A 21,580-nucleotide genomic window follows, 5' to 3' on the forward strand; every position below is an offset into this window, starting at 1 on the left:
CACCTTGCTCTCCTCGTGTGGGGAAGATGGCCCCGCATCTTCTACTACAGTGGGCTGTTCAGCTGTTAATTGTGCACCCTCTGGTGCAAGTTGCTCTTCTACACTAGCACTCGTTCCTACTGCCTTCACTTCCTTGTCATCCCTCAAATACCCTACCAACTGCAATGTAGGCATCTCTACCTCCTCATGTGGGGAAGATGACCCCGCATCTTCTACTACAGTGGGCTGTTCAGCTGCAGATTGCTCTTCTACACTAGTACTCGTTCCTACTGCCTTCACTTCCTTGTCATCCCTCAAATACCCTACCAACTGCAATGTAGGCATCTCTACCTCCTCATCCGAATCCTCATCGCTCGCTGATGAGGAATGCAACTGTGGCAAGCCACGAGAGGAACCTAGTTCCTAAATTGCCCGTCCCCAACCTCTTCACCTCTCCTGCTTATTGAAGGTACAATAAGCTCCTGCGGGGATGCAGATATGGATGAAGCATTCAAGGCGCTGTGGATGTAGGGGCAGGCATATTGTTGAATGTACTTAAGCAACTTAACAGGCACCCATCAATCATTGGGGTAATGGGGAAAGGAGATGGAGTGGGGAGCCAAGTATTGCTTCATGTATGCAATCTGCGTCTCATAATGTTGGGACGCAAGGGCGAGTGACTTTTCAAAGTCGACTTCACGAGAGAACATGACAAAGAGCTCGCTCTTGCCCGCCCACGGAGTGGTGGAGAGGAACTCATAGAAGTTGTCAAAGTGGGTAGCCATGTGAATGCAAAGAGATAGTGTGAGCTCATGATTGGTTTCTATCGCGTGAAAATGAGAAAGAAGGCACCTTTGGCTATTTATAGTTAAAATTTAAAGTTTGGCCTTTTCACACGACCGCTAGACAAAAAAATTAAAGTTTGGCCTTTTCACACGACCGCTAGACAAAAAAATTATAGTTTGAAAAATATTAAGATTTCAATTAAATAAAGATTGGTTAAAAAAGAGCCTGCTACAAAATTACAAGCATGTCATCTAATCTAAAATTGTTATAATGTCTTCATTTTTTGCCCCTCTTATGACATTTACTTCATGTTGATCGAGTCCATCTCCTTGTTGACTTGAAAGCTTGTCATTGCCTTCACCTCGATCCTGAAACTCTTGCCCCTCATGTGCATCAAAACAGAGGCTATTTTCCCATATACTCAGTTCATCTTCAAGCTCTTCCACATGCCTACTATGTGTTGGTAGGGCTATGCACCTTGCTCTGCTGAAAATTCAAGGTCCCCCATTTGCCATGATTCTGAGACCATGGTTGTCCCCTCCTTACGCTTCCCAATCTGTAAAAATATAGAAAGTGGCACAATAACCAGAAAGTGTAAGGGTTAACTCTAGACATGTAGTGGAATCAGATATACCTTTCTTCTCATCAACTTGAAACTTGACTCTTCCACATTGTCAAAGCCCATGATGCTAAAGTGTTGACGCAGGTCTACTAGGCTCCAATGCTTGCTTACTGCTACTCACTCATGGAATTGACATGGAATTGAACGTGTGCACAAAAACATGTAAAGGACAAACCAATTTACCCCTACTGACCTAGATGCCTTTGAAAACTTAAGTGATGTCTTGATATCACTTACCATCTTAAACTTTAAGCATAAGATGGTCCAAGCATCAGGTTTGGGCCATTCGGGATTGTTAAGAGGGGGGTTGGGGATCTCTTCTAGCTTGCCAAATAAACCTAGTTTTTTATCTACAAAATATGAGTGAGAAAAGAAAAAGATATTGTTCTGTACAAGATCACTTGGGCTTTGAGATACAAACATTGCCTCTCCAATGGATGCATGCATAGCATAGAAAACTCCAGTGAGGCTTTGGAGTGGTTGTTCCTCAACATAATTAGAGGGAAAAATATCTGCAGCAGAGAGACACAAGAAAATGGAGAATCATAAGAAATTTTGAAACAAAAAATCCAATATTAGCATGTTGTTAAAGCTGTGTTTATGTTACACTGACAACTTGACGGAAACCTTGGTCGTTGGCCTTGAATGTACAAGTCTCCAAGGGTATACACATGTTGCACTATGGCAACCAGTCCTTCCTTCTTAGTATGCTTGAAGCCTTGTAGTCGCCCCTTCCAATGATGTAGCATATTCCCCAGTTGACGCACTCGATGTGGTCCCTTCTTAGAGCTTGGCTGCATGTAGACCCAAGCCCCAACCCTGAATCTTGTTGGAGCCCAAACTCCATTCTCATCTCTTGTGTTATGCAGCACAAGCTCTTCCACCTTCTCCCTAGGTCTTCTCACATTACTGGAAGAGGCCATGGTGGTAAGAAAAGAGAAGAAGGAAAAAGAAAAGCTTGTTTTACAACAGAAGAGTGGAGAGGAGAGAAAGTTCAAGGTTTTCAGTGCAGCAGAGGGAGAGCTTGAGCGGGATGGAGTTTCTGCAGCAATGGAGAGCTTAGAAAAGGAAGAAAGAGGGAGAGGGATCTTGAGACTGAGGGAGCTTGACAAGGAGGGAGAGCTTGAGAGGTATGGAGTTTCTACAGCAATGGAGAGCTTAGAGGAGGAAGAAAGAGGTTCAAAATGAGCTTTTCAAACCTAGATTATGTTGGGGGGAAGTTTGAGAGGGAAAACACACTTTTGGGAAAAAAAATAAAAATTTTTAATTTTTAGGGTTTTTCATCTGCGCGATTCTAGGTGGGGGGACCTCTAAGTTTGGGCCCAAGAGGTAGGGGGACAAGAGTAGTAATTAGGCCCCATTAGCAAACCAAAGCCTAGGCCCCCTAGGGTCAAAGAAATCAAAAATGTGCACCCCTAGCCCTCTTCCTATTGGTCCCTTCCTAATCAAAAGTTAATCCCAGAGGCCCTCTTTGGGTCCAAAAAATTCCTAATGGATGCATGATGAGAGTATACGTATTCTACTTGGGGAAGGAGTGGCCAATTTATTGTCACGTAGTGTTTACACTAGTCATTTTGGCATAATTTTAGACTCCTCAATTTTCCTTATTTCCTTATCAACTTATCATCCACTTTGTCCTCATCAATAGGCTAATTTATGGGCTGAAAAACATGTTAACTTGTAACCTATGTGAGCTGATTTTCAATATTTCTTTGGTTACCCAAATGCGCTACATCAATGTGTCCTATATTGAACAATGGAAGGAGAGTGGCGCGAATATGTCCTTGAACATACATTTTGCTATTTTTTACATGAAAGCAAGGGCTGAATTGCATCTTCCACAAATACAACATCTCTGCTCACAAGAATCCTCTTGGTAGCAGGATGATGGAGATGGTAACCCTTACTTTCTAAGCTATACTCCACAAAAATACATTTAATAGTCTTATCACATCAAGCTTGCTGCAAAGTTTCTCAGACACAAGGACATAAGCAAGACAACCAAAAATGTGTAAGCAACGAGTGATTGAGGACTTTTTGTCATTCCACATTTCAAAAGGCATAATTGTATGCAAAGCCTTTGTAGGGCACCTATTCAAAACATATGTTACACACATAATTGCTTCTAGCTAGACACTATGAGGTAACTCCTAACTTTTAACCATACAACATGCCATCTCCATGAGAGATCTATTTTTATGTTCAACTACATCGTTTTGCTAAGGTGTATATGGCACAATACATTGGTTTTTATCCCATGATCAGCCATGTATGTATGAAACTTCTTAGACATATGCTTCCCCCCCCCTGATTAGTACACGGGGTACCAATCTTACATCCAGAAACATTTCAAATCATAGCAGCAAAGTGTCTAAAACACATAAAAACCTCTGATTTCTATTTCAATGTATATATATAGGTATGTTTGGAGTAATCATCAAAGAATATGACAAAATAGAGGTAGCCCCTAATAGATAGTGTTCTCATTCTAGGACCACATACATCACTGTGTATAAGCTATAATTTTTGGACAACTCTAACTAACCCATCTGTGGAAAATGATGTCCGCTACATTCTTCCAAGAATATAGCCCCCCTCACAAAACATGTTTGATAAGGGCTTCAAGATATGGCAGCTCAGACACCATGTCATGTTTATGCAAATGCAACAAACTACCAAAGTTCAAGTGACCAAAGTGTGCATGCCACACTGCCTTAGCATCACCCATCACCTTTGTGGAAAAAACTGTATATTTAGCATACCTTTGTCTTTCATATGTATCTAGCTTGAGACAGAGTACAAGAAGTAACAATTATCTTGTCGTCATCATTGCTGCAATCATAAACAATAAATCTACCATCCTCCAATTGAACCACTAAGCCAGCCTTAGTAATGGGGCAAAGATAGATAACAAGTTCTTCTTGATCCCTGGTACATATAATACATCTGAAAGCATGATTGTTTCACCATTTGTAGAGTGAAAAAAAATTTACCAACTCATTTTACAAGATATGAGGAGTTGTTTGCACATGTTACAGTGCTTTCCTATGGAGCAGATTCAATTGATAAGAACAAACTATGATGAGAAGTAATGTACTTACTAGCACCACTGTCAAAATACCAAAGATGTACATCTATAAGTAGCCATGCATACAAATGGGTCATAGCTGCATTGCACAATGAAAGCCCAATCATCATGTGCATAGTTTGCAAATTCTTTGTATTCTACAGCATTGGTGGATGCTGATGCATCAGCTTCTACAGACAGCCATACCTAAGTCTTTCTTTTTCTCTTTCTCTAGCTGTGTCCTGCACTCATTATTAATGTAGTGATGACCAGGTTTCCTGCAATAGTTGCATCTGTCTCTTTTTTTTGCATGTCGCCTTCCTTATCTATAAGCTTGCCCAATGACTCGAATTTCAGCTCGTAACTACCCTGAGAAAGGATTTACCTTTGCCTCTTTGTTAATTGGCACCATGGCAGCAAAAGCCTGATCTCCTGTACGCATGACATATCTGTTTTACCTAGATTGCTCTTCTTCCAAGAGAACAGAAAAACGAACTCCTCAAACTTCAAGGCATTTGAATTGCCTTTTTCATCACTCATGAGTCTGATGGTAGAAGCAAAATATCACAGGAGTGAGATTTTTTAGAATATTTTATCATGCAAGTGAATCCAATTAATTATGTGTGATGCATGGTTTATGTCTGAAGCATGGTAGTAAATGATTTCCATCAGTTAGAATTATTTTTATGAGTGATTCCAAAGTAATTGTGATCTAACATTATGAACTATGTTGAGTATAGATATCATGAGTTCGAAACAGCCAACGTGGACATTTGACAAGATTATCTAGCCGAGCACATGTGTGGTGCTAAATATTTGATTTTGTATAGTTTGGCCCATTGTACATATATTGGGCAAGGTTTATTTTTTATGAGATACTTTAAAAGCATTAGACTATGGTTCAATTTTATAAAAACCCAATTTTTGAAAAGCTATGCTATTTATGGCTCCAAGAGCTAAATTTATGATAATATGATTTAAATACCGCCGCGTGTGGGAGTGGAGCCACACGTTCGGGGGGGGGGGGGGGGGGGGGTCGGGATATTGCACTCAATCTTGTGTTCTTTGATTTTCATGCTCTTGAGTTATGCTATGGTATTTATGGTTTATTTCTTCTCTTATTCAATTTGTAGAATATTCAAATCTCCATGTATCATGGTCCTGTAACAGTGGTATCGAGCATGACAAATTCAAGTATTGAATTTGGGTCATAGAGACTTGAAGAAAAATCAAGAAATTGATTTTTACTCAAAGGTTATTGGCTTGGGGCAAATTTGAAGGCTTTTTAACAAATTCAAAATACTTCCACAAGAAGAGGAGAATCTGCAGCAAGGGTACAAAGGCTTTGGAACAAAGACAAGATTCATTCAAAAATCCAAGAGATAAAAAAGAGGAGGCCCGGAGATAAAGAAGAGAAGGTGTGGAAGACCTTTGGGTAAAAGAAGACATGGTTATGTTAATTTTGTGCACCCTTGGATGTGATTGAAGATCAAGGGTAAGGAAAGAAGGTAGAAAACCACAAGTGGGTTTGCAAGAAACCACCTTCAAGCAAAAGTGTTTTTGATGGATTCTTAACCTCTTCTTGATTTGTTCGTATGGATGAAGTCTGCAATTAAAGGAGGATTGGGCTTAGCTTTTGGATTGCTAAACCACTGAGCATGGCAAATTTGTATAATGGATGACAGAGGTTTGCTCTACAGTCAATTTGGAGTAAAAATTATAAACACGTAATTAGCAAGGGATCTTTGGATTAACTGAGTAAATTGGAAAAATTGTTTGGCAAAATTGGAAGGATTGAATTGCTTTTAACTCACAAGGGAAAAAATAAAATTTCTTAAATCTCTCCAAGATTCAACGGGCACCGACGACAAAAATCCAAGATAAATTACTTTTTATTGAACTTCCTTCCTGCGCTTTTCTATTTAGTCGGCTGGGGTTCTTGTGGTTAAGCTTTAAAGGATAAAGCTTATGAGATTCCAAAAAAAAAAGCGCTTATGTTCATTTTTCTTCCTTCATTCTTCAACGCGCTGCAAACGGGTGGTTAACTGGACTGCGTAGGCCGCCTACTCCATGAAGAAAAGAGTTTCTTATATATATATATTAAAGCTTTAAGCTTTAAACATTGAACCTTCAAGGTTACCTTTTTAAGCTTTTAAAAGCTTAAAGTTATTTCAAGCCTTTAAAGCTTATGTCTCTCACAAGCTTCAAAAGACTTCAAAAAGATTGTCTTTTAGTTTCAAAAGCTTTGGGAGAGTCATAGAAAAATAGAGAGAACCTTACAAAATTACTCCTTCTACAAAAGAAATTCAGCAAGTGATCAAATGGTTTTTCTTCTTTGACATTTTTTCCGACTCTTTTGAAGACTCTTCCAACGAGTTATTTCTTGCATTTATTGTCAGCATCAAGGCATTACTGGATTGATATTCTTATTCTCTGTTGATGAACTCTATTGACTTCGACTTGAGACGGAGCATTGAAAATGATAAGTTCATTTATTTTACCACAATTCATACTATCTCAATATTTTTTATCTTCTTTTCTTTAATCATGGCTACAAATCCACAAATGCCTACTATACAAGATCAACTAAACACACTTTAAGCTCAATTGTTGAGTGAGAAGAGACAAAGAGAAGATCTTGAGCAGAAATTTATTCGTAAGAAGTGAAGGCGTGCATCTTCGAAATTTGATTCTTTGGATTTTGAGGAGGATCCTATCCAAAGGACTGTACGAGCTACTCTCAAAGCTCAAGATCATCAAAAAGGCTTTTACTTTTCAAGATTATGATGGCAAAAGGATGCACATGTCATACTCGTATGGTCAAGATCCAACTTGATGATTATTTTTTGAAGAACAATTTTCTGAGAAGAATAAGGTTAAATGTGCTACTAATCATTTGGTAGGTAGTGCAGCTCTTTGGTGGAATGTTATTAGACAAAGAAAACACAAATTAAATTTATGGAAAGAATTCCAGAAGCTAATCAAGAAGGATTTCTTACCTCTGTCACATATAAGAGTAAAGCCAAACAATAATGGAATATTTTTAGACAGCTCAAAAAGAATAACATATCAGCATATATTGACAGATTTTAGCAAACTTTATTGCACCTTCAAGCTATAGAGAAAGTGCGTGAAAAAGAGCAAAGGAGGAAGTTAATAGCAAGTTTGAAGCTAGTTATTAGAGCAAAAGTGAACATGTTTCATCCTCGTTCTCTTAGCAATGCCATCTCTCTAGCAACAAACTACGAGAAGAAAAATGGATTTCCGAGGAACACTACAATGATAAATTCTCATATTCCTCAATTTTCTCGATCTAAACATTTTGAGAAGTTATAACACAAAGATGAAGTAGGGAAGGAAAGTGGTTCACAAGTGAATGGGAAGAAAACTTAAGCCACAAAGAAGACCAACAATGGAGACCGCAAGTCTCGTGTTATTACATACTGCAAATGCGACAAAGAGGGACATTATGCATACAAATGTCCACAGAAGACGAAGAATTGAGTTGTTGCAATCATGAACGTGATTGAAGACGAAGACAATGGCAACCAACCTAAACAAGAGGATACTCCCAATCATGATTTCTACCATTAGAGAAGTAAGCCTAAAACTCATACTTATGCATTGTTCAAATATATATATATATATATATATATATATATATATATTGGTCAAGATAGTTCAATAATTGATATGTACTTTCTACACGTGAAAGAAAATACATATTATCAAGACTTGAGTGAACTAACAATGATGCACATATGTTTTTCAACTGATCACCGAAGGATATATGTAACTTATTGTTATTTTACATTCAACCTTTAAACTTTAACACCTTATTTAAAATACTTTCTTCAAATTATTCTCTTTTCTATTTCCAATAAGGTTAACGAGATGTCTGTGAAAGATACTCATCTTAGTGTCTGTGAAAGATAATCGTGTTGGTATTAGTGAGAGATACTCGTTAACGGTTTGTGAAAGAACTCGTATTGGTGTATGTGAAGGATACTCTTTGGATGTCCATGTGACGACGGATAATCTAAGTGATATTTATCTGTGACGGATAATCTATCACAATCTAGTGTTGAGAGGGATTCTATCATTGCGGATATTATATCCTGACTACTTTCACTTACTAAAATTAGATATGCGACTGAGGTTAGCTGCAACCCAAGCAAGAGGGATGTTATGGTAATTAATTTATTATTGGGTGACCCAATAACTGAAAATAATATCTTGGGTGACCCAAGTGTGATTAAAGAATTATTTGGTTGTGAGTAAATCCAACCAATTGTGACATGTGTGACGCCGCATGTAAGAAATTTGAGTGAATCCGATCAATTCTTTTGAATTAAGTCTTGATGAGGGTGACCCAGTGTGGTATAAGAATTAAGAGTGAATATGATTCTTTAGAGGGTAACCCTAGTTGGTTGTGAGAGTGAATCCAACCAACTGTGACACATGTGAAATGTGTGGTATACTCTGGGAATACGTGATGTGTATGAATACATTGTGAGTGAATCCAACATAGGAATTTATTTATGAGTGAATCCAATCAACTCTGAGACATGTGCAACGCGTGTAAAAGACATTGTGTGTAAATCCAATGTGGGAACAATTAATGTGTTTAATCTCTTGTGTGTGCTGATTGTTACAACCGAGGACGCTTGTCTTCTCAAACGAAAGGACTATCACGAGAGTAAGATTTTTTAAAATATTTTATCATGGAAGTGAATCCAATTAATTATATGTGATGCATAGTTTATGTGTGAAGTATGGTAGTAAATGATTTCCATTTGTTAGAATTATTTTTGTGAGTGATTCCAAAAAGTAATTGTGATCTAACATTGTCGACTATGTTGAGTATAGATCATGAGTTTGAAACTACGAAGGTGGACATTGGATGGGATTATCTAGCCGAGTACATGTGTGCTAAATATTTGATTTTGTATGGTTTGTCCCACCATTGTACATATGTTGGGCAAGGTTTGTTTTCTATGAGTACTTTAAAAGCATTGGACTACGGTTCAATTTTGTAAAAACCCAATTTTGGAAAAGCTATGCTATTTATGGCTCCAAGAACTAAATTTATGATAATATGATTTAAATACCATGTGTGGAAGTGAAGCCACACATGTCGCGGAGGGGTGGAGATTGAACCCAATCTTGTGTTCTTTGATTTTCATGCTCTTGAGTTATGCTATGGTGTTTATGGTTTATTTCTTCTATTATTCGATTTGTGGAATATTCAAATCTCCATGTACCATGGTCCTGTAGCACAAAACCTTGATACAAGTCCAGTAATGCATTCAAGACAGTAGGAACCAATGAACTATTAAGATATATTTCATCAACACTGGCCAACTCCTCTTTGATTTTTGTAAAGAAACTATCCATGAAGTCTCTCTCATCCATATGCTCTGACTCTAGTTGCTTACATATATAAGCAACACGTGCTTCATTACGTACCTAGTACAATGATGCAATGCATCCCAAGCATGTTTTAGCAATCTTACATAACCGAATGTGAGGAATGATACTCCTCTTAAAACTGACAAATTAAGCGACGCATGTTCTTACGCATCTCTTCCATCCCGCTTTGTTTGTTCTTGCATAAGAGGTATGCTGTGTTGTTGTAATGCACCATGTGAAACTGAGTCTGTATTTATAAATGTGCCTTTTACATCATCTTTATCAGAGGAACCATGATATTTCTCAATACCAACCACAATATTCCCGGCGGGGCAACTAAAGCATGCCACATCATATAGGACCATAATGGGTAGTTGGGTCCCCTCAAGCTTATCCTCTAACGAATAACATCCGAAATATATCAGTATGCCTTTTATAATAATACCCAAGCAAGTAATCACGCAACCTGCAAAGTGTTAAGTGCTCTTTGATGCAACCAAGGTGGCTATTAAAATAATAAGATCGCTGATAATAGAGATCTGCAAGGTGTATTAAAGAAATGCAGAGTATATTGTGTAGAAATTGTACTCGTAAGATGCAGAGATCAATGTTGTTGTGAAGTGAAGTCCACAGATGCTTTCTCATGTGTATCTACAGACCTGTATGTAGTAGATCTGACAAAATTACACCAGAATCCGATGAAGAACAGTGCAAATCCGATCCTCAAAGATGTCTGTAGAAAACTAAAGACCGAACGAACCACGCCACAAAATTATAGTAGAAAGTATTGCTTTGTACTACACACTTCACGGTTCTCTTTCTTCTCCCAAACGGGCTCGTTGATTGGATTCAAGAAGATAGGAGACTCAGGGTGAAGGGTAGGCAGTAGCACAAGAGCGTATACTCTGATACAAATGTTAGAAATAGGGTTGCACGAGTGCATGCGCGTGCATACGCGCGCGCGCACACACACACATAGTGTAGAATCTCAAGGGAGCACACAATAAGATGATAGAAAAATAATGAATGTGTGCTATAAAAAGAAGATAAGTATACCCCAAGATTGGTGTATACTAGCATGGAAAAAAAAAGCCTCCTAAAAAAGAAAAAAGTGTCCCGATTGGTCCTAGTGTGTTCACACACATCATTACCAAATATGGCTACAATTATTATCTTAAATGAATTTGTGGAATCTCACCACTGTTTTCACCCCTATTGGCATTTGTGAATGTGAAGAATACACGAAGATTAAACATAAAAATGGTTAACTAAGCTTGAGAGATGTTTATGCTCGTCCCCTTGTGTGATGTTTTGTGGCTAATTAGATTTAAATATTATGTTTGCATTATGAAAATCTAGTATTGAAAAAGGTGATTGTTATAACATAAATATTGGAATCGCTACACATTAATGTTAAGTACTCGTCCTGCCTTGTAAAACTAGAAAGATTTGGCTATGACCAAATTATAACCCCTTTCATTCACTTTGTATTGCCTCTCTACCTACCACCTTAATGGAAGAAAATTAGCAAATGTGGAAATAATATATGCCTACACTTCCCTAGACTACTAGACTAGAACTCTTTGTTCTCTCTACCTAAACAATATATGCCTACACTTCTCTAGACTACTAGACTAGAACTCTTTATTCTCTACCTAAACCTTGAAGAATGAAATGATATCTTTGGAAAGTATACATGGAGGATTTATTTGATGAATCTAAGATTATGGTAAAAGGTACAACCTTAGGGACCTCTATTGGATGACATGTTGCTTTTGGAGATATGTATCACTATTTTTTGGGCAACTATCTTTGATGTGTTATGGTGGAAAGCCCTTGCACCATAGAAAGAGTGCAAGAACTAGTCAATGTCGTGGAGCCTTGCCTCACCGCACTCGAGAGTATAAACAACTCAAACTGAGAGGTTAATCTACCATAACCTAGCCTATAATTGTATAAACGAGATGTGTCACTCACCTCGTTAATTTCTTGTGCTCAAATTCTCGTAAGAGAGCGTGTTATCAGGCAGCCACACTTCAAGCTCCGCTCCAACGCCACCCGTCGCACTCCAATGGAAGCTCGACCCTCCTCTCTCACTCAATCACACTCACTCTCTTACACATATGCAAGCAAGCACACGAGAGCTCAAACATGCAAAAGGCAAGCAAGAAAGCAATAGCATAAGAGTATAGAGAAGCAGAGCACTCTCTTGAATTAGCATAAAAGAAATAAATGGTCACTATACACAATGACCGTTATCTTGGTCCATAGCCTTCACACCTTGGGCGGCCATACTTAAAAAATAGGTCCATGGCTATCCACGACCGCCTAGTAGGCTTATGCAAAATCCTAATCTAAGAATACAATCTCCATTATTAATCTCGTGGTGTGTCTTTCATAGACAAACGCGATCGCACACGTAAAATATACAATGATGCGCTAGAGAGGTGTCCGATGAGGGTTAGCATGCTCCCTTTCCTAATGTAGATTCCGTCCTTGGAATATGTCGATGAATATTTGTTAAGCCTGTTGTTGGATGCATGAAATGTTGGAGGTCCTGAAAGGTCTACAAAGCAACATGGTACAACGAGTAAGATGCATTTAAGCATAATGCAAAGACCGGAATAATATTTAACGACTGGTCAATTTTTCTAGTTAAGACAAGAGTACTATGAAGCTTGGTTTAAATTTGATCTAAGCTAAGAAGAAGCTAAAGCATGCCTCGGGTTATGACCTTAGTCTCGACACACTATCCTTTGAAACCATCTCTAGCTAATATCTAGCCTCCTAAATAGAATTACTAAGTGGTTATTATAAGGCTTCTTTTTTATTTAAAAAATAAAAAAGTAAGCCACCACCCTGCAGAGATTCAAGCAATGGCCCAAAGACCTCATACAAGAGTATCTAAGAACTGCTAAGTACCTCCACAGCGATGGCTTTTTTTTAAAAGCCCTTTATTGATAGACTTTTAGCCACAAGGTCCCATCCCATGGAAATCAAGGCTACGATCTCAAGGCTCCATTACTAAGAGCCTTGTGGGGTTTTTTTTGCTTTGTTTTTGTTTTTTTTATTTATTAATAAACTAGTGTCACCTTACAATTTACCTAGGAGGCTCTATTCTAACTAAAGATGTACACTAAGGAAAGTGGAGTACTTGGCATACTCTAAGGTCGATCTCAGGATAGATGGAACTAAGAGCAAAGCCTAAATGTTACCAAGTAATAACTAGAAAATTGATAGACCAAATACCTAACAATGCATGTAAGCACTCAAACAAAAAGTAAATGGAGAATCACAAACAGTAAACAATAGATAAGGATGGGTTGGAATACACTTGGGAAATGAGAAAAATTATGTCCATATTGAGATTGCACAACCACCGCATGTTGTAATTCTAGATCAAGTCTACATGATAGCGCCTAAATAACTTGTAAATCATACTATCTAGCAAGCTTATCACTAGATAACCATAGTGCATAAGCGTGCACCGACTCATTGTCATTTTGACTTTTCCCCTCACTAGAGTGTGCTCCATATATATATATGCGTCCTCCGGTCTACTAGTAGTAATGGCCATTATAAAAAGTGAGCTCATGTATATAAGACATTTTATGGAATATGACAATCCCATTTGTCTCAATTGAGTCTTGCTCTCTCTCTCTCTCTCTATCTCACTCTCACTATCTTGAGCTTATGGTTGCTTGCTTGCATTGTATATGCTTGCTTGCTTTATTATTATGTATGCATGGTAGGGATGGCGTTAATCTAGCTTCTTTTCTCCTCTCTCTTTTCTTGTCTTTCTATCAAGACCCCTCTTGCCTGCATTTTGGCATTGAGTGAGAGTAGAGCTTTCCATAGCTCCCTTTATCTTTGCTCTTCACCTAGTTTGTGAAGCTTCACGTTGGTGACACAAGTGGTGGTGTTGTGTGCCCCTAGCGGCCTCACATAGGGGGAGTCAACCCTCATTAGGGTTGGCTTAGTTCTATTCTCCAAATCGACCCTTGCATGGTTCATTTCTCTTCTTCTCTCCCTCTCTTGTATGCAAGGTAGTATGTTTAGGTTAACAGTAGGATGTGTTAGGACGAGGTTGTTGTTTGACTAGAGAATGTGTGTTCACAAGTGAGAACATTGTTCCCACTTGGGTACATGCACACCTCAGTTCTCCTAGAGCTATGTCAATCTAACAGCTCTGCTACCTATGGTGGTGAAATTTTAGGCCACGTTATGGTATAGATTTTAGTGGTTTTTATCATTATAGTCATTTATGAAGGGAATATTTTTTTACTTTTTCTTAATGAGGATATCTCACCATGTAGCTGAAATGTTCACATCCTCTAGCAACAAGAGCTCAAGAGCCGAGGTGAACACATTTGGGAAGAGGGCTGAAAGCTTAGTCATTCCCAAAAATTGCTTCAGATCACCCGGGAGAAAGTGCCAAGCTCAAAGTCGAGCTCAAGAAAACCACATGTGAAATCTATCGGCTTCAGAATAAGCTTGTGGTGGTAAACAAAAGCCACCCCACCAAGAGGAGCTGCCCACACTCACAAGCAAGAGACATGATTACCCTTCGACTTCAATACCAAGCCCTCAAAACTACCAAGATTGCAGCATCTCAAGCACATATGAAAGAAGTGTGATACTGCCCTCCCTACAACACATGAGGCCACAACTCTCACTAAGTTTCGATAGGAATAAAATCATGCTGGGACCAGAGCGACCACTAGAGGGAAGCAACCTACCAAGATCTCCTCCTCCATAAAGAAGCCCTTATGACCGAAGCAAATGCAAAATTCATAAAATGGAGACCCTTGCCTTGGATGATACCCCATTGGAAGGGCACGACCAATGGAAGCTAGACATGCTTCTCTCATGGGCTACCAACCTCGACACTTTGCCAACCATGAGCCAGTCTCCTGTGGGGATACCCTTTAGCCCTTTCTTTGCTTCAATTCAATATCTTCTTATATCGAACCCCTTTTCCACCCCCACCTTCCACACCATCTTAGCCCACATCAACACCATGCAACAACCCACCCTTATCACCATGTTCTTCTTTGACCAAGCTATCTCATTCATGGCCGGTACACTCCTCTACTCCATTAAATCACATATACTTGTGTCCAACCTAGTAGTGTTACTTGTTCGTGAATTCATGGACACTACGCTCATCTACTCCATTAAATCACATCTGCTTGTGTCCAACCTGGTAGTGTCACTTGATCATCGAATTCTACACTCTTTACTGAGGAAGATCATTTCCTCAACCTCGTGGCACCACACGCCTCAACTTCCCCATCCTTGTAGACTCCCTTCACTCAGCCATGATAGCCATGAATACCGAGCAATGAAGTCTACATCAACTTTCTAACATGCCCAATAATCAGTACAACTCACTAGGCATCCTCAAGATTTATCACATAGTCTATCTTGCCTCGAACAAGCCCTCATCGTCGATAAAGCCACCATTCAAGCCATCCACAAGGCTCACTTGCAAGACAACTCTGTGGATGAGGCACAAGAGGCCTTTGCCTTTTTCCAATGCCATCAATCTAAGCATGAGGATGACAACCTCGAAGAGTTCTCAGAAGGAACCTAGGATGGAAACTTGTTTTCTAGAGAAGAATCCCAATAAGCTAACTAAGTCTCCGCTTTTCGTTCAATTTGGGAAATAAAGCAAATTCCCCAAAGCTAAACCCACCCCATTGCTCAAACTCACCCAACACCAATCCCCACCCATAACCCTCCCATCAAACTATCCATAGGCATTTTCCCATGAAAGCCCTTACCTCATCCACCACCGCTAACAACTTTACATTCTCAACCAACCCCCTCATTTAACCTCAACCTTCTCAACTAACTAAACCCCCTCATTTAATCGCATTCACAAGTCCTCCATCCTTAAATCATTCTACGAGCATCCAAATCTCAATGCGAAACTACTCAAGAAGAAGGCATTGAGAAGACAATGGGAAGGACCCAAGGTTATCCTTGCCTGTCTATTAACAACAACTCCATTACTCGCCAACCGTGCGAGATCTCACATTCCAAGGAAGCTCCATCACCACGTGAATACATGCTTTGGCGTGGTTGAAACCCATCTGGTGATCCAACACATGGATCACCTATTAGCCCACTCGTGGCACACCAGAGGAGGCTAGCACTTGTTAATCCCATAGAATACCCAGTTGTAGGTCACATAGGAGTCCAACACACATGGTGCACACCCTATCTCCTCAGTGATCACCAAGTGGGTGGCAATACATGGTCACACCTAGAGAAGTTTGCATTGACCCTAAGTTCATGCCAATCAAAAGGCGGTGGTTTTGGGACACAAGTTCCTGCACATGAAGAAAAGTGCTAGCCTTCAACTTCCCATACATTGATGGCCCCACATCCCTCACCACCATGAAGAGGCAGCTCCAAATGAAAAACTTTAATGACCTTACTATGCCAAGGTGTCACATGCTGCTCATCATCCTCATTCTTGAGGAGGTACCCAAGAATTAATGGACAAGAAAAGAGTGGATGGTCTTCAATCTCTATGAAGATCCCAAATCTTGTCAATAGATAGACCTCCTTTTTCTTAAGGAGGTGCCCAAGAATTAATGGAAAAGCAAAGAACAGATGGTCTTTGATCTCAATGATCATCCCAACTTCTATTAGCAGTAGATAGATCTTTATGGCATGGTCAATTACTTCCAAGACCACAAAGTGGTCACTTTTAAAGACACGCCAGATACCAGTATTTGGAAGCCCTTTGAGATCATGCACTGATCTAATCGATGGTTTTCCCACAAACCCTTCATCGGTTCTTTTTATGAGACCGACAACATATTTGGTACCAATGCAAGTTGGGAAGCCTCACCCTTTGCCGAGCCTAATCTAATACATTTCCAATCCTTTGAGGGTCCACTTTTGATATACAACCCTTGTCCAGGGTTACTTTTCATACAAAACCCTTGTACAAGGGTACAACACTCAAGCTGCCTAAAAAGGAATCAAAGGAAGCAATGTGCTAGAGTTTTTCGAGCAAAGCTTCTACACAAACCCACCTTTTTCCCAATGCCCATGCAAAATATACACATGCATGTATTAGACATAGGCGTTCTTCTTTCACAAACCTACATTAAGCCTCATTATCAGCAATCCTCTTGGTACATTTTTGGATGGGGGGGACCGTGGCGAGCACAAACCTAGCCCATATATGGTAAGACCCATCGCCGCCTAAACCTTACTCAAATCAATAGGAACCTTCCATTGCCACATCTTCAACCACTACACCCATTGATTCACAATGCCTCTATACTAAGAGCTCGATATCGACAAATCCTTGGAGTCACAAAGACCACCAAGCCCCTTGCCAACCATAAGCAAAGCCCACTACAATGCCCCAAAAAAATGTAAAAAACTAGCCTCCCCAAGACAACAAACATCAAGTAAATGTCAAAAAAGTAGCAAAGAGAATCGAAGAAAGTAATTGGAGTTGGAGAAATCTTCGTATTGGACAAGTGCACACACACATGCACACCTTCGCCAAATGTCTATGCACGTCACTTGCATATTTCACTATGGACCTCACAATTGTTTTTACACTTCTCCCATCTCACAACACACTAATCTCGTTAATGCCAACCCTCCAAGGACATCTCTTGATGGAGAGACCATGGCACGCATAAGCCTGTTGCCCATGGTTTGTTCTAACACTTGGAGAATACTGGACCTTGCAAGCATCTCCAAAGAGCTTCAATGCTTGTGCCCTCTCTACTTCGACTCCAACTCATCAACCTCACCGTGGCCAATGTTTTCACCATGAAGAAGCCCCAATGCTTGTGCCCTCTCTACTTTGACTCCCAACTCATCAACCTCACTGTGGCCAATGTTTTCACCATGAAGAAGCCCCATCTCTCAACATCACTATGAGATCGACATTATGAGATCTAGACAACTACCTCCCCACACCGATCATACCATGGTGGGCCTGGGCTCATTCAACCAATCACAAGGTGTGCACTGCTAATACCAACTACCTAATGTAGAAGGGTCCACACCTTCCACAACCAATGAATTCTTAGCATGAAAAACATCTAACTCGCCTATTACTTCCCATCCTATTTATAATGTTAGTCAGAATATTATACTCCTTAATGGTGTAATTAGACTTTTTGGACATCAACTCTTCCAATCCGAGGTGTGAATAGGTCAAAAGATGACTGCCCCTGAGAATGTTGCCTCAATGTAGCCTTGAGTAAGAGAGAGAGAGCAGAGCAACATGATCAACACCATGAGTGTGCTTCACACACTTGGCTCTTGTGAATTGAGATCCAGGGCTTCATGTACAAAACATTTACCACCTATCTACAAAGGCAATTTTTAGAAAAAAACCTCTACTTGTATTTGTAAGTGGTCAAAAGGGGTACTATTTGAGGGTAAGTTCCAATGTAAAAGCATACGCAATACATGGTGTTAAATGTAATCATATAAAGAGGGCTAATGATGTGGTGATCTTCTTAGGAGAAAAACTCCCAGAATCTCAAGCACTGCTAACAATAAAAGATATGGGAACCCATCGTGTTAGAACTGCTCCTCGTCGAGGCTCGACTCTCCTTTAAAACACTAACAATACACACACACGCACCCGCGCTTCACGTACATATACATACATACATGCATCAGTGTGTATGTCAGGGCAATTTGCAAATATCACCACATCTACTTAAGAACCTGTGCAAAGTAGTTGTAGGAGTGCTTTTCAAAGGTGACACTGGTGTAGAGTGCAGGGTTCTCTTCATTGATGAGGTGGGGGAGGGGGCCAATCACCGATTCTGGTGTGGGAAGGAGGAAGCAAGTTATGGATGACCTTGCCCTCTCCCTGTTGGTCATGACTCTGTGCAATACACTCTTGTATTTCCCATTGCTGATTACCTGCAGAAATTAGCAACTATTATCCATTCAAAACCCCATGGTAAGTATGTGCAACAAGGCCCATGCATGCCATCATATGCATGGGCTACACACAAGGCCTACTATGAGGAGACCTGCAAGGAGTTAAGAGCTCACCTGGATGGCTTCTCCAACGTTCACCACCAGGGAGCCTGGCAGGGTCTTCACATCCACCCACCTGTCTTCTTTTAACACCTGAAGGCCGCCTACCTGGTCTTGGAGGAGGACAGTAAGGGTGTCAATGTCGGTGTGGGGGTTCAAGCCAATGGTCACAAGTGGGTCAGGGCAGGGTGAATAGTGATGTATGGAAGTATTGATGGCAAGATTATTCCCAGTCACACTACGGATGTAGTCTGCTTCCATCCCTAGGCTTTCTGAGATGGCCTCTAACAGCTCCAATCCAACATTTCTCAATGCTCTGTAAATCTCGCAGGCGGGCTTCCTGCAGATGAAATTTGTGCAGTTTTAGCTCCAGTATTGAGAAGAGGCTCCTACCCTAGGGCAGCAAAACAAAATCTGAACACCTGAAAGACTGAGGGGCATGGGGTATAGCCCCTTCATCATCCGGATTTAATTCTCGGAACCGCATGGTATCTCTCCAATTTGACATCTTCTTCATCTTATCTTTGTTTTGAGAGAGCTTCTGCAGTATGTCTGCAGGGATTACGAGACCTTGGTCGAACTTCGCCTTCTCATGTGGAGGCAGATCAAACAACATCTTAGAAGCCTCCCACATGTCCTCAATCACAGTCTCCGGAACCCCGTGATTGACCACCTGACCAGAATACCATGAACACAAGAACTTGAGATTTGAGGGCTAATTAAGCATTCAAACACAACCCAGCCTGCTGTTACATTGGGGGGGAAAAAAACAACCCTAATTCAGGTTTAGGCATAATGTAAGCATCTACACAATAACGCAAATGGAGGTTTAGGAACAATCAAAGCATGAGATCAAACAATCAGAGAATGCAGTCAGTGAGCATTTGGCATACATGGAAGAAGCCCCATTCTTGGCAAGCGCTGCCAATTTGGTCCACTGTTTGCTTTCGTCCGGGCCCTTGGAGGTATGAGATGTCGATGACAGGGATCTCCCAGCCTTCTTTGAGAGGCTGGGAGAGGGGAGGTCTGTCTTGGGGGGGGCGCACATAAATCTCGGGCACGCTACTCAGCCCCTGCTCTACGAGCGCCTTTATACTGGTGGGGAACTCCTTCACTACCAAGCTCTCTGAGCTGCCATTAGCAGTTGGGGACAACGCAGCTTGGGACATTATTGTCACAGTCGCTCGCAGGGCCGCGCACTAGGAGACTCAGAACCTCATCACCACCAGCCGCACGGCTAGCAGACTCAGAACCTCATCACCACCAGGCACACAACTGGAGCCGCGTGTTTGGTCCTAGCTAAATAATCAGTGGTGGGATGATTTCCATGTGTGTGTGGATGGACTCTCATGTGTTTATCCTGATATTTTGGTTATTTGATATTTTTATCCTAGCTAAATAATCAGTGGGGATGATTTCCATGTGTGTGTGGATGGACTCTCATGTGTTTATCCTGATATTTTGGTTATTGTATTTTTATTGTGACTAGTGGCTTCAACCGTCCCTGACGGGTAAGAGAATTCTTATTTGTCGATCACAAATCAGTGCAGTAAAGAGAGGTGTTGCTCTAGAGTCCCAAGATCACGGGTTCAAGCCCTAATTGCGAAAGCAATGACACGCACGGGTGTGTTCTTTTTTTTGACTTTCTAATTCCAAACAATTAAAAAATAAAAGAAACGCTCATCTTCGAAGGGCAAGTAGGGATAAGCCTTATATTTGAAGCCCATGATGGGCCACATAATCCTTATCTTGTAAACCTATATATAAACACACCATACTTGCCATTTATATACATGTAGAAACTCCTAAAGCACCAAACTTGGCGTAAATAAACAGCATGCATTTCAACCCAAAATAATGTTGACAATCTCAACACACCTGAACAAAGCTTTAAAACAATCTTCGGATAACTGGATTATCTTTCCTTGGAAGTCTATACTCCTTGCCTCCATCTGGCAAAAAAACATTAGCTAGTGTTTGATAAACTTTTCGTGGAAAAAAAGAAGGAAAACAACAAAAACTTACAGAACTCATTTAGTGGATCAATATTTGAGGCGAATGGGGTTTGAACAGGCTTGTAGACAGCAAACCAAAAAATTCTGCATTGTCCAGTGCCTATGACTCGAAAATCTAACCTATCAGGCTTTTCATAGTCCACAAACATTACATGTACACGAAGTTGATCGCGATCTTTTGTAATCTCAAACTATAAATTCCAAGGATCCCAAAGCTCTCTTTGTAAGGGTTTTGACCATACAAACCCAACAATAATTTGGGTTCTAAAAAATAAAGATATTTCCTGTTGCGAAAAGAATGTATCAATAGCAATATAAATTCATCAAACATAAAGCAAAACCTACATAAAAAACAGGTTTCTATATGTACCGTAAAACACCTATACTCTCTAACAGTTTGATAATTAGAGATGATGTTGCTTGTCCTTCCCAAAATGGAGGGTCTACAATTCAGCCATTACATAGATTATGGAAAACAAAAATACCTAAATTATAGCAATCTAAAAAATAATTACCTTCAATATCTTGGCCATCACCATAAACAAATGAAAAAGATCTCCTTCCCACCTCCATCCTAAGAAATATACCCCTAATATCAAATAAAACACTCACAACACTAATGATTTACATAACACTTTAAGGTCTTCCTCTCTCTCT

At 40.1% G+C, this 21,580-nt stretch overlaps 1 protein-coding gene across 1 annotated transcript; it reads right to left on the bottom strand.

Moving 5' to 3' along the window:
* Window positions 1-18,290: 18,290 nt before the first annotated feature.
* Window positions 18,291-20,261, bottom strand: LOC147603851 (protein DMR6-LIKE OXYGENASE 1-like). The gene is made up of 4 exons (XM_086796006.1): window positions 19,802-20,261; window positions 19,331-19,581; window positions 18,924-19,248; window positions 18,291-18,788 (listed from the first exon to the last, which is right to left on the bottom strand). Exons 1-4 carry the CDS (start codon window positions 20,075-20,077, stop codon window positions 18,576-18,578), a joined length of 1,065 nt encoding a protein of 354 aa, XP_086652132.1. The 5' UTR covers window positions 20,078-20,261; the 3' UTR covers window positions 18,291-18,575.
* Between the last annotated feature and the right edge of the window lie 1,319 nt (window positions 20,262-21,580).

This window comes from Cibotium barometz, chromosome 63, assembly GCF_041138505.1.
Source record: "Cibotium barometz isolate CiBa-2024 chromosome 63, ASM4113850v1, whole genome shotgun sequence".
Taxonomy (NCBI): Eukaryota; Viridiplantae; Streptophyta; class Polypodiopsida; order Cyatheales; family Cibotiaceae; genus Cibotium; species Cibotium barometz.

Bases quoted from the DNA above. Each gene is read 5' to 3' on its own strand.
- LOC147603851 (XM_086796006.1), bottom strand. From the start codon at position 20,077: ATGTCCCAAGCTGCGTTGTCCCCAACTGCTAATGGCAGCTCAGAGAGC. The intron at 19,582-19,801 runs GTATGCCAAATG...TATTCTGGTCAG, and splicing joins AAGAATGGGGCTTCTTCCAT to GTGGTCAATCACGGGGTTCC. The intron at 19,249-19,330 runs GTGTTCAGATTT...TTTCATCTGCAG, and splicing joins CATGCCCCTCAGTCTTTCAG to GAAGCCCGCCTGCGAGATTT.